Source organism: Symphalangus syndactylus, chromosome 21 (genome assembly GCF_028878055.3).
Source record: "Symphalangus syndactylus isolate Jambi chromosome 21, NHGRI_mSymSyn1-v2.1_pri, whole genome shotgun sequence".
NCBI lineage: Eukaryota > Metazoa > Chordata > Mammalia > Primates > Hylobatidae > Symphalangus > Symphalangus syndactylus.
In genome coordinates, this window is record NC_072443.2 from 22,686,372 (window position 1) to 22,699,785 (window position 13,414).

The window sequence follows — 13,414 nt, forward strand, 5'->3', positions numbered from 1 at the left end:
CTGCTTTAGCAGCTTTCCAGATTTTCCATTAACAGGTTCAGGAACCCTGGAATTATTTTGTTTTCTGGGTAAGCAGTTGAGAGCATATGCATTTTTCTGCTTCTTTCCAGGGTGGTCGGAGGAGTAAAAGGTAATTGCTTCTCCAAACACAAAGTAGGGAAATAACCTCCACATACTTAATGTAACAACCAAACTGAATTCTAAAATGCACATCCTGTGAATCAGGAAGTGTTGTAGATGGGAGGATACTGAGACAGAAATGATACTATTCTTTCCTCTAGGGACTCACAATTTACTGCAGCTATTTCTACATGAAAGTTATGTTAATTAAATATGTGAAGTTTTACAGTCACCCAAAGGACACTGAAAGTCATTGTTCCACACATAAAAAGGCAGAGGAAGCCAGAATCACAAGCCAAATGGATGAAGTCAAGGAGAGAATGAATCAGTCCTTTCAGAGTATGGGGTACTTGCTAGAGAGCGAGGGAAGCAATGAGTAACGAGGAGTGTGATTCAGGCAGCTTATCTGTACCATTCCAAACTTCCCAGAGCCATGGTGGTACTGTGAATACTAGCTGTAGATAAAGTGTTATTGCCAAAGAGTAATCCTCGGGATGCCCTCAAAAGGGTTTCTACGTGATTCTCAGAAAAATGCATAAATCTTTGCTGTATCCTTTACCAGGAGGAAAAGTGGAATTTCATTGATAAGGTTTCCTTTCAAAAGCGTTGGCATGATTTCCTATAGTAAAGGCCCTTCTCTCTTTCTGTTTGTCCCCTATAAGCTGACAGGAAAAAAAAGTAGAAAGTGAAACTCCCAAAAATATGGTGACGTAGAGTTGTAAAGAATCTTTGGAATGGGCGTTCTGAATGAGGCAATGTCTATGTTATTTCTTCCTGTTTTTTAAAAGTCCTTGAACTGCTGGGACCATAAGTAGGAGAGGCTGAGTATGAGGAATTGCCCTGCAGAAGAGATCTGCCTGAAACCCTAGACCCCTCTTTTTTCTTGGCTTGTAGGGTATGTGGGAGGAGGTCCAGGACCTTGAGTCTGAGTGATGACCAGTGATAATGGCACATGTATATGACAGATGGTAGATACTCTTACCGTGATACTCTTTGGGCCACGCATTATCTAGGGCTTGATGACCATCTGTAACTCAGTGTGATAGAGTGGAAACTTCTGTGAACACTAAGGTCTAAGCTATCAGTTCATTGTTGAGCAATGTTAGAGAACTGACCGCGTCTAAGACTGAGCTCAGTCAATCCCATTACTGGGTATATACCCAAAAGATTATAAATCATTATACTATATAGACACATGCACACGTATGTTTATTACAGCACTTTTCACAATAGCAAAGACTTGGAACCAACCCAAATGCCCATCAATGATAGATTGAATAAAGAAAATGTGGCACATAGACACCATGGAATATTATGCAGCCATAAAAAAGAATGAGTTCATGTCCTTTGCAGGGACATGGGTGAAGCTGGAAACTATCATCCTCAGCAAACTAACACAGGAACAGAAAGCCAAACACCGCATGTTCTCACTCATAAGTGGGAGGTGAACAATGAGAACACATAGACACAGGAAGGGGGGAACATCACACACCGGGGCCTGTCGTGGGGTTGGGGGCTAGGGGAGGGATAGCATTAGGAGAAATACCTAATGTAGATGACGTGTTGATGGGTGCAGCAAACCACCATGGCACATGTATACTTATGTAACAAACCTGCACGTTCTGCACATGTATCCCAGAACTTAAAAGTATATATAAAAACAAAAATAGACTGAGCTGAGTAACTTTTCCGGGGTCAACTTTAGAGATTTGGCTTGTGGGTCAGGAGTCTTTTGTAGAGGATAGGGGCCCTAGTGGTATGCTGGTGGCTTGTTGGCCTTTGCCCCTGCATGTTCTGTGTAGTTGGAGTCAGGTAGTCCAGTGTCAGACTGGGAACTCCAGGCCAGGATGGATGTAGGAGCCCCTGAGGCACCTGGGCTCAGGGCAAGGCAGCCCCTTCTCTTGACAGAGGATTGGCCTACAGCCTTCATTGGATGGAGAGGATTAGACTAGATACCCTCTATAGACATTCCCCCTCTACCCCTATGCAGGTTATCTCATGGGAACAGCTGTTATTTCAATCCTGTCTGTTCTTAGCCATGCCTTCCCCAGTGCCCAGCCTTGCTTAGCATTCCTAGTGGAGATGGAGCCAGCTTTAGGAGGTGCAGCCTCTGATCTGGATTAAACTGACCCTGAGGTTATGGAAAGGGCAAGCAAGCTGTGAGTGTGAGAATCGCTCCCTGCTATAGCGCATTCATGGGAAGATTTGGGGAGGATAATGGCAATAATACTCTGAGAGGAAAGGGTTTTGAATATTCTAGCAGCTCCCATCTCAGCCATACTACATGGCCCCACAGCAGAGAGCCTTTGATAAAGTTGGCTTTCTAGAATAGGGATTGAAGTCAAACTTGCTTGTAAAAGCATCTAGAGTTATGTTACTTTCTTATTTAGAAACAGAGAGCCCAGGACCATGAGGCTTCCGCCTGCTGGACAGCAAGGACTTCCAGTAGCTTCTCAGCTGTTTTCCCGGTCACTTTCAGAAGCAAGGCTGCTATAGCTAATTGATGTATGAAAGATGTAATTACAGCCATTGATAGGGAAAATATCAGCAATATGATGCACTTGGAAGCTCAGAAACAAGTGAAAAGGCTGTACCATGACTCTCACAGTAGCCAGATCTGAATATAAAATCTAGTTTCTTCTGGTGATGGAGAAAAGGAAGTGTCATCCATACAAGATGAATTTACACTCTGAACCCCAGGAGGTCCCGCACGTAGGAAGTGCCTGCAATCCAAGTACCATGCTCTTTACTGCCTCTCCTGCTTCCAGCACTGTCCCTGGGGTCGTCCAAACCAGTACAGCAACCCAGCTGGCCTCTCTTCTTCTGAAAACATCTCCAACTTCAACAATACCTTGAGATACCATATTGCTGGTATTTCAAAAACTGCTGCCAGCAGGGAGGAGGCCAATGGCGTGCCCATAGATCATGTTCAGCCTCCAAGTGGCCTCATCATCAACAAAGAATCTGAAGTTTACAAGATGCTTCAGGAGAAACAGGAGTTGAATGAACCCCTGAAACAGTCCACCTCTTTCCTGATTTTGCAGGAAATCCTGGAGTCTGAGATAAAAGGGGATCTCAACAACCCTCAGGATTCAGAAGTGTTAAAACTCCTGACCCTAAGTGGCTGCATCAATTGGAAATGCTCAGAAGGTGCCCATGTGTGACAAATGCAGTCCTAGCATTGTAGGCATGTTTGTAAAGCTGCGGGGACCATCATCCCCTCCCTGATTGTTACGTGTGCACTGATTGTGACACCCAAAAGAGAAGGGCTTGTTTTTTTTTTTTTTTTTTTTTTTTTCCATCAAATCTACTGTGAAGAGCATGCCCAGGAGCAAGTCACGCCACCTGAGGGTACGATGTGGTCATCATGTTCCCCAGGTGATCCAGCAGACCTGCACTGACCACTGTTCTCCAGCCAGCCTCTGCTGCAGCTTGTTCTCTAAATGTTCTGGCCTTGTCTCTTGAAAGTTCTGTACTTATTCCCCCCACCCCCCACCCACTTACCTTGGTTTTATTCCTGCTCATTGAACCTTGAGTCCCCTGTCTTGGTTAACTGACTCACACTGACTGTGTGGTGCCCGCCCACTTTTACAATGAATGGCAAACTGTTTTTGTTCAGTGTCCCCTTGCCGGCAACACTGTGTACCTTCCTACCCTCAGTTCTTCTCTGCTGCAAATGGACATCAGCCACATTTGAACCAAATCAAATATGTCTGACATTGATTTCATTTTTGTCAATCTATAGACTCCCAGAAAAAAGAAATAAAAAAAAAAGAAAATTTAAATGAACAAACACCCTTCTGGAACCCACTGTGACATGAGACGTGTCTACAAGGTGAGGTTTCAGGCACACACTGAAGGAGCATCTGCTGGACAGTCCTCCCCGCCCCCAAGTCCTTACCAACCTGTGCCACTGGTACTTATTTTTCTTGACTGAGGTGACACTGATTTAGGCATGACTCTTTAATATTTGAGAGCCTAGAGCTTCCAATTAAAATATGTTAAAAGGATTTTTTAAATTTTAAACCTTACAATCAGATGAACTGTACTACTCAAAAAAGGTAAATTTAATGAATATAGGAGTGTGTACATCATCTCCTGTTTACCTGACAAAGCCAATGCTTGGCTCTTTTAAACAGTTTCCGAATTCTCACATTCTCCATGTTTCCGTGTTCTACAGTGTTTTCACAGTTTTGCTACTCATTGATTTCCTAGAAGCCTTAAGGTCTTGAGTTCATCTGGTCTGCCGATTTCATGGGTCTTAGGGAATCAGTGTTCTCTTTAGACTTTCCATGCCATGAGGGCTCTGGAAGGATAGCCTCAACAACTTTCCCTTCTGTGGTTTTGTTCCCTAGCGGGCAAGGACACAGTCTATTTTGTCATTTCTCCAGGCCTGCCTGGGTGAGGGTAAGAGCTGGGAGAGAGATGGACCAGCAACACGAAGTTCCCCTTTGTGTTCTACTTTAAAGCTCTTTGCCAGGAACACTGCATGAACTTTTAGTTTGTATTGGTTAAGCTCCAAGGACGAGTCCATGTTTGGGAAATTGAAGTGAGCATGGGCAGGGTACAGAAAACTGCACTTTTCTCACCAGATTCCAAACTGTCCATCTCCACACTTATGCAGCAGAGAGCCAGAGGTAGAATCTTCAAGGAGTGGGTAAAGCTGGCAAAAAATGGAGACCTGCGTAATGTAAAACACACATGCAGAGTCCTATATGGAGGTGTGTTTCACAGTCTCAAGTTCTGGATCCACATGCTAGTTCCACTTTAGAGTATGACTTTAAAATGTTACATAATAGATTTCTGAACCTCTTTCTTCATTTGTGTACTGGGAATATCAGGCTTACTTATCTCAATAGGTGGGTATGAGAATCAAATGAGATAACGTGTATGGGCTGATAATAGTTGCTGACAATGATATGCTCTTCCTACAGAACGTTACTCATTGAATCATGTATCTTTTTAATACAGCTCTAGACTTGTAAGTCGCAGTTGGTTCTTTTTCTACTTGCGCAACAAGTGGAATTTGGCACTGGGTTTCTGACAGTATGCGTGGATTCTTGGAATCAGTTTTGTAAAAGATGGCTCAATCTCTCACTTGTCCATCTGTCCAACAGCATACCCTGTAAAAAGTGTGTGGTGGTTGGTAATGGAGGAGTTTTGAAGAATAAGACATTAGGAGAAAAAATCGACTCCTATGATGTAATAATAAGGTAAATATATTTTCTATTTGCTACCCTAGAATTGTTTCAAAAGAATATGGTTTCTTACCTTAATACAGCTGTGTTTTGAAAGGAAGGGGAGATGTTTCCATTTGTTTTTTTTTTTATTGCGCAACCTTCTCTCTTGGTTGTTGGCTAGAGTTAGACCTAGATTTCAGGTTACTCATTTAGCAAGTATTTGTTAAGTCTCCTTAGTATGCCAGCATGCTTCTAGCCACAGGAGAGATAGCAGTGGATAAGAACAATGTTTGTGCTCCCTGTGGAGGGAAGAAAATGAGTAATTAAATACATAAAAATAATAAATGCCATACATAATTTAAAAAGGATATAACAGAGAATCTTTGAATGGCTCCTTTGTAATGATTGACCACTTTGAGAAAGAGACATCTAAGCAGGGTCCAAGTGACCACGCAGCAACAGCCATATGAAGATTACGGTAGAGCAGTCCAGGCAGAAAGGATGTTTGCTGCAGGGCCTCAGGAGGAGATAGATGATCGTGAGTTTGAGAGAGTAGCAAAGAAACCCAGTGAAGCTGGAAAGTAGCAGGTAGGGGGAGAGTGGTGCAATTGGAAGCTGAAGCGGTCAGCAAAGATCAGGCTGCATAGGATTTTGTAAGCTAGGATTAGAAACTTGGATTTTAAGTACAACAGGAAGCTTTTTAAGGGTTTTAAGCAGGAGAACAAAGCAATCTGGTTATGTCTTAAAATATTCTGGCTGTGGCATGGACAATGGAATGTGAGGGACAAGGGTGGAAATGAAGAGGCCAATTCGGTTGCTGTATTCGGGTGTAATATGATGGTGGCTCGGGACAGGATTGTCGTAGGAGAGGAAGAGATATGTGGACTGACTGCAGATGTGTTTTAGACATAGAGTTATCAGGATTTGTTGTGGTATTAGATGTGAAGAGTAATGAGAATAAAGAAATCAAGGATGCCTCCTACTCTGTTTCCAGCTTAGGAGATTGGCTGGAGAGTGGTATATTTATTAAGCTGGGGGAGGCTGGTATAGGAGCAGGTTTAGAGGAAAACCATGATATGAACATGTTAGATTTGAGATGCTTATTAGATTTGCAGTGGGTATGTCGAGTAGGCAGTTGAATAAACAGGTTAAAATCTTGATGGTGTGTGGCCTATAAGCTGTATTTAAACCATGGACTGGGTGAGATTTCCCAAGGAGAGACTGAGAGAAAGAGAAGAGAGTGAGGACTGAGCCTCGGAGAACTCAAAATGTAGAGGTTGAGCAAAGAAAAAGGAATGTGTAAAAGAGATGAAGAGGATCCAACGGTGAGGTAAGAAGAAAATCAGGAGAAAGTGATCACAGAAGCCAAGAGAGCAAAGTGTTCCAGGACAGAAGGAGTGACCAACTGTGTCCCAGTGCTGGTGAGAGGTCATGCAAGATAAGGACAGAGTGGTGACCATTGGACCGGTGACCTCATTGACACTCCCGATAAAAGCAGGCTTAGAGGCGTGATGTGGCAAGAAGCCCAGCTGGACTAGGTCAAAGAGGGAATGCAGAGAATGCACACCTGAATGTACAGATGAAGATGTAGAGAAACCAATGCAGTCCAGAGATTTTGCTTCAAAGAGGAGTTGAGAAATCAGATGGCAGTTAGAGATGGTTATGCAATCGGGAGTTTTTTTGTTTGTTTTGTTTCCTTCCTTTGAAAGGATTGGAGGCACTATAGTATATTGGTTAACTGGTGGAAATGAGAAAGAGATGGGTGTGGAAAAGAGAGGGGAAGGGCGTTCAGAACACAAGTATGGTTAATGTTTCATAATGGAAAGGAGACCCAGGATTGTGGTTACAACGACCAAGAGTCCCTCTGATGTAGTGAGGGGAAAATACGGACCTTTCTATCTCCTTTTTTTTAGTGAAAGGTCGAGATGAGGTCATCATCTGGGATAAGTGTGTGTGTGTGTGTGTATGTGTCAGGAGTAGCTATGAATAGTTTAAAGAATGGTAAAGTTAGCATACTGAGGCAATACATCAGGATGGTTTGGCAGCGTTGGGTGTTTTGTGGGGTTACAGGCTGCCTAGGGTTTCTGCATGGTGAGGTCACCTTATTTTCTGTTTACTATCCATTTTGAGGAAGCTGTGATAATTTGCCTACAAAACAATTTTGAAGCAATCACAGGTTTCTCTACCCATAATTGTCTAAGTCTGATAAATTGGAGCCACAGGAAGCCCTTGCAGGAAAATACCATGGGAACAACATTTTGAAAGTCATCTCAAGTGTTAATAAGTCTGTTCATCTTATATTATATGGAGTCAGTAGCAAAGGGCAAAACAGTATTTATCCTCCTCGGGGACACTGTTTTGGAAACAAAGCATTTCTTTTTTTATAGCATGCCTTCATGATGTGTGCATAAATAGTGCATGTCCAACCTTGGCTTTCAGCATACACAAACCCAACAGTAGATCTTTTGTGGTTCTTTAGTTTACTGTAGCAATAGACATTCATTTGGTTGTGCTTGAATATAATATAGCAAATTTATATTGTTAACCTTATTTCAGAGTACAACAATTTTGATGGGTCCTTAAACCAACTTAAATGTGATTCTTCTTACCTGTCAGTCACACACATCCATGGGCTACATGACTGTGTGGCTTTGAGCAAGTAATTTTCTCTCCGGGGTTTTGTCCTCCAAGTTCTCTTTCAACTCTGGTATCCTGTGGCTCTGTGTTCCCATTTTTTAAAATTTAGTCTTCAGTTCCCCTGGAGGTAAGACTGCATTATCATTGGCTCCACAATTAATTTTCAAATACAAATGAACATTTCTGCCTTTGATCAACCAACTATTTCATGAAAAGGAATGATCTCCTTGGCCATTATGTGTGAAAGATTGATCTATTGCTTTGTGGCTTCAGAGCACAGGATAAAAGGCTGATGTTTGTCCAACTCTGAAACCTCTGAGAACTGTGATGGAAACGGCACAAACTGCACTTGGTCTACATATCTTGTATGTTTTACTATCCACAGAATGAATAATGGTCCTGTTTTAGGACATGAAGAAGAAGTTGGGAGAAGGACAACCTTCCGACTTTTTTATCCAGAATCTGTTTTTTCAGATCCTATTCACAATGACCCTAATACGACAGTGATTCTCACTGCTTTTAAGCCACATGATTTAAGGTGGCTGTTGGAATTGTTGATGGGTGACAAAATAGTAAGTAGGCAAAATTGTTCTGCCTTCAGATTACCTTTAGTGCTTTTTTTCCTTAAAAAACAGACAGCCACACTGTTCTGTTCTCTATATTTTTACTTTCAGAACACTAATGGTTTTTGGAAGAAACCAGCCTTAAACCTGATTTATAAACCTTATCAAATCCGAATATTAGATCCTTTCATTATCAGAACAGCAGCTTATGAACTGCTTCATTTTCCAAAAGTGTTTCCCAAAAATCAGGTATGTATTTATCTCTGCATGGTTTCAAACTACAGATCTGGCTGAGGTAGGATAGAGGGTCCTGGGAACTCTCAGAAACTGTATGAGAACCACAGCTCATGAGATGATTTCTGAGGGCCATCTCTGAGTTAGTAAAAGTAGTTATCTATGGATATTATCTTTATGTTTTTCATTTACGTTGCAAGGAAATGTAATTTTAAGTTGGGTTTTCTTGCTGCCCTTGCAGGGCCTTCCCGGGGTCTCTTTGTGCATGCCGAAACAATTTATCTTTCGTAACTCTGTCTTCAGTGTTCTGCAGTGAGGAGAGTCTGACTGGGTGGGCTGACGGGCAGGCTTGTGCTCAGAGTAGCTGGCCTGGCTTCAGGACAAGTGCATGGCTTTGCAGGCTAAAAAGAACTGTCTGAGATGCTCTGATAAAAATATCACAGGAAAGCCAGAGGAAAGGTGAGGAAGGACAGTAAAGTAGTCCAGAAACATTTCTGTGGTCAGAGGAAATGTTGGCATTAAATTCTCAGGAAATGGTAGTTACAGCAATGTTGAAAGAGTTCTTGAAATTTCAAAACGAAATCTCATTGACTTTCACTCCTGTTTGCCTTCTTTCCCTAGAAAACAATACTCTAGACCCATACAGTGGCAGAGATATTTTTCACTGGAAGCTTGAGTAGCTGTATAACATGATACCTTGGTTGAAATGAGTTTTTCACCCCTTTTTAAAGTAGGGAAAAAATCCAAAGAAATAAATATACATCATGTATTTTCATGATGTATATTTAACATGATAAAAATTGTGATTAAGAAATTCAAAAGTGTTATATGCTGAAAACAAGCTAGTGTTGCACACTGAAAATAAAGGAATATTAAAAATCAAAAAGGATGTCACCATTCTTTTCTCTTCCCTCTACAACCCATGTAACCTCTCAAGCTTTTCTACCTTTTATGTGCTTCCAGACTATCTGCTATGCATTCTTAAACACATACCCTTTTTGTTTGTTCAGTATAATTATGATTATACCATAGGTATTGTTGTTATTTTCTTTTTTCTCTTTATTTAACTCTTCCCCTATTTATAAACACTCAGATATATCCAACATTTTCTTCTCTTTAAATAATGTAGCAGTACATGTGTTTATAGGGGTTTTCTGCCCATTTGTCAGATTTCTGTAGGATAGACTTCTGGAAGTGGAATGCTCAAGTCAAAAAGCATACATGTTTTACATTTAAACCTGACTTCCTAGTAATTTTGAGGGTAAAGGACAGCTTCTGAATGTGTGTTTTGTGACTTTTCACTTCCTATATTCCTAAGTGAAGTATGATCAGGTATATCTCTTGCTTCTTCATTTTAGGTAAAATCTTTAATTCCAAAAGCACAGGAAGACGCTGAGCATACTTAGTGATGACATTAGAACTAGCTGTAGCTACATCAAAGTCCCAGTAGGACATGGTGTCCCAGAAACCAAATGCTGTATTTCAAGAGAAGTCAGCCATATCAGATGCTGTCCAGAGGTTGAATGTAAATAATGCACCTTGGTTTTAGAAACGTGGAGGTCATATTGGTGATATATATTGACAACAAGAAAGAAGGAAAAAGCCTGCTTGAATTGGGTTTAAGAGAACCTGGGACATGAGCAACCAGCAACAAATCTTTAGTGGACTTTTTGCTAGAACAAGGATCGGAGAAGTGAAGCAATAGTTGGAAGATGATATAGGATCGAAGAAGTGTGTTTTGTTTATTTTTGGTCTGTGTATATGCTGAAGGGAATGGTTCAGCAGAAAGAAACACTGATAAGGGGGAGAAAGTAGATAAGTACAGAAGTAAAATTGTTGAGAAGTGATATGGGATAAAATATATACTAGTGAAAAGTTGCTGAAGTTATATCTCATCCATTATAAGAGGAATAAGCACTGCAAATGTGAGTAAAGATACAGGTAAGATGGTAGACTTGGAGTTGGGATGATGAAGTCACTCTTTTGACTGCGTTTGTTTCCTTAAAAAAATAGATTAAATAGTCAAATTAGGAAGGAGACTAGGGCTGTTGGAGGATACAAAGTTATAAATTCTCATCTTGGAGAGTAGGAATGGAAATTTACTAGTCAAACGTAACTGGATCGCTGGGCATACTTAATGCCTGTTCGAGAGTTGGGTCATAAATTCAACATTCAACCAGGTAAGCATATTTTTCTCTTGCCCTATTCTGTTGCTGGGGTGTGGGTACAGGGTGACTGCAGTGCTTATTCCTCTTAGAAGAGTTTGTCAGGTGGTAATATAGGTTCTGTGGGTGATGGCTGCAGAAGAGCTGGTCTACATAAAGGAATGGTTATAAAGACAGATGAAGGACTCTTAAGATGTGAAGCAAGAAAGTAGAAGACATGAAAAGGGGCAAGGAGAAGGAAAAAGTAATGGGATCAATGAAGGCTGAATGACTCCTAGGTTACAATGGTACATAGGATAAAGAAAAGTTTATGCTGAAGACAGTTAATGCTTTCGGACAAGTTTGCCTCCTGGAATTGATTTGGTTGTGCTTCTTCGATTTCTTTTTTTCTTTTCCTCAAAATCATAGTAAGTCATATGTAATTTCAGTGGGAACTATAAGAAACACTTTATTGAAAGTGTTATGTAAAAAGCTTAAGATGTATCTTGTTTTTCGCTTTGAAGGCCATCTCAGTGAGAATTACAATTTCTGAAAGCCAAGACCCTCTTGTCAAATATCTATCACACTGGTTTTCAAGATATATGTAAGATAAGGAAAGAGGATGCTTGGTTTTTCTTTCTAAAAGTATAATGGTGCAGTTGAGTTGTGATATTGCTACGTATGCATTTGGAATATTTATTTTCTAGTCAGATACTGTTACAATTTGTCATTGAAGTACTAGATTAGCCTTTCCCTAGAGTTAAATGGTGAGTATAAAATATAGCTATTCGAAGGCGAATTTATATGAAGTCTTTTATCATGATTCCATCCATTCGCGAATTAAGCTGTCCTTCCATTTCATACATGTGTTCAAAATTCCCAGGCTTTGCTTTTGCCATAAGGAGCCTGACTCATCATATTTTTGTATTTTTTAGAACAATACAGCAACATTCTCTTCCTTAAGCCTCACAGTATTCTTTCATTGGATAGTTGTCCTCTGGGCTAATACCACAGCTATATTTTATTTTAAAGACTTCCTAAGATTTCAGTCACAGTTTGTATATTTTTTAGAGTTAAGGTATATATGCATACTCTTTGGGGCTTGAGACTTATAATGAGAGTTTAATTATTTCTCTCCTTATTAAATGCTTAGAAATCCCTGTTTTATATGATTCAGCCAACCAAATATGCTTTGGTAACAAGTAGCTCCTTTTGCTTAAAATTTTTTTTTCATTCCCTCCCCCAGAAACCTAAACACCCAACAACAGGAATTATTGCCATCACATTGGCGTTTTACGTATGTCACGAAGTTCACCTAGCCGGTTTTAAATACAACTTTTCTGACCTCAAGAGTCCTTTGCACTACTATGGGAATGCCACCATGTCTTTGATGAATAAGGTAATATACTGTACTTTAGGTAATATACATATGCTTTGGACTAATCTTTGAGGGATGGAAAGCCCATATTTTCTCTTCTCACACTCATTTTACTGAGGGACCAGGTTCTGAGGGGTTGAGGGCTTGATGGGGATTACAGGGCTACCAAGGGCTGCAACTAGAACTCATGTCCAGGATCATTTCACTACAGCATCAAATCCCAATTTATGGGCCTCATGGTTATTGCCAAGTGTCATCAAACCCATGTAAGTACAGAACCTTACTTTAGATATTATATCAATTTGCACTATTGAAATTCAGGCAACCTGCTGTGTTTGAGATATTACAAATTCACCTTGCATTGCTATGCTTATTCTCATTTGTTTTTAAGTAGACAAGATGGTGTAGAATATTTTAACCCTACAAGAGAATCTTCATGAACAAAAAGGTTACAAACCTTCGTACTGGATCACACTTCTCTTGACTAGGGATTAATAGTGAGGATTTGTATTTATTTATTTTTGTTAACAATTTTAGTTTAAAAAAAATTTTTTTTTTTTTTGAGACAGAGTCTCACTCTGTCACCCAGGCTGGAGTGCAGTGGCATGATCTTGGCTCACTGCAACCTTTGCCCCGCAGGTTCAAGTGATTCTCCTGCTTCAGTCTCCCTAGTTTCTGGGATAACAGGTGCCCGCCACCACACCCGGCTAATTTTTTTTTTTTGTATTTTTGTAGAGACGAGTTTTTGCCATGTTGGCCAGGCTGGTCTCGAACTCCTGGCCTCATGTGATCTGCCCACCTTAGCCTCCCAAAGTGCTGGGATTACAGCATGAGCCACTGTGCCTGGCTAAGGATTTGTAATTTACTTGACTAGGAAGGAATTTCCTAGCTAATTCTAACTTCAATTAGTAGTGCATCACAAGTGATAGGACTAAAATGTTATCTGTATACTTTTAATATTGAAATATTACTTGATAAAAAGTATATGGATATATCTCATGAAATCAGTCCCCTTGAATCACCCCACTATATAAGCTGAGGAAGTGGTATAAACCAGGTTAGATTTTGTATTGTCTTTTGTCCCTCACCCCTACCGTCTGTCCCCACCACGTAAGACAAGCACTTAAGTATTTCAAGAATGAGGTGCCCCAACAGACT

General features: G+C 40.6%; 1 protein-coding gene across 1 annotated transcript in view; it reads left to right on the forward strand.

The window, feature by feature from the left end:
* The window catches only part of ST3GAL6 (ST3 beta-galactoside alpha-2,3-sialyltransferase 6), a 72,701-nt gene that overhangs the window by 55,133 nt on the left and 4,154 nt on the right, over window positions 1-13,414 (forward strand). The window contains 4 exon segments of the mRNA XM_055260696.2: window positions 5,238-5,333; window positions 8,323-8,509; window positions 8,612-8,749; window positions 12,125-12,277. Of these exon segments, the coding sequence (XP_055116671.1) occupies window positions 5,238-5,333; window positions 8,323-8,509; window positions 8,612-8,749; window positions 12,125-12,277 (574 nt within the window).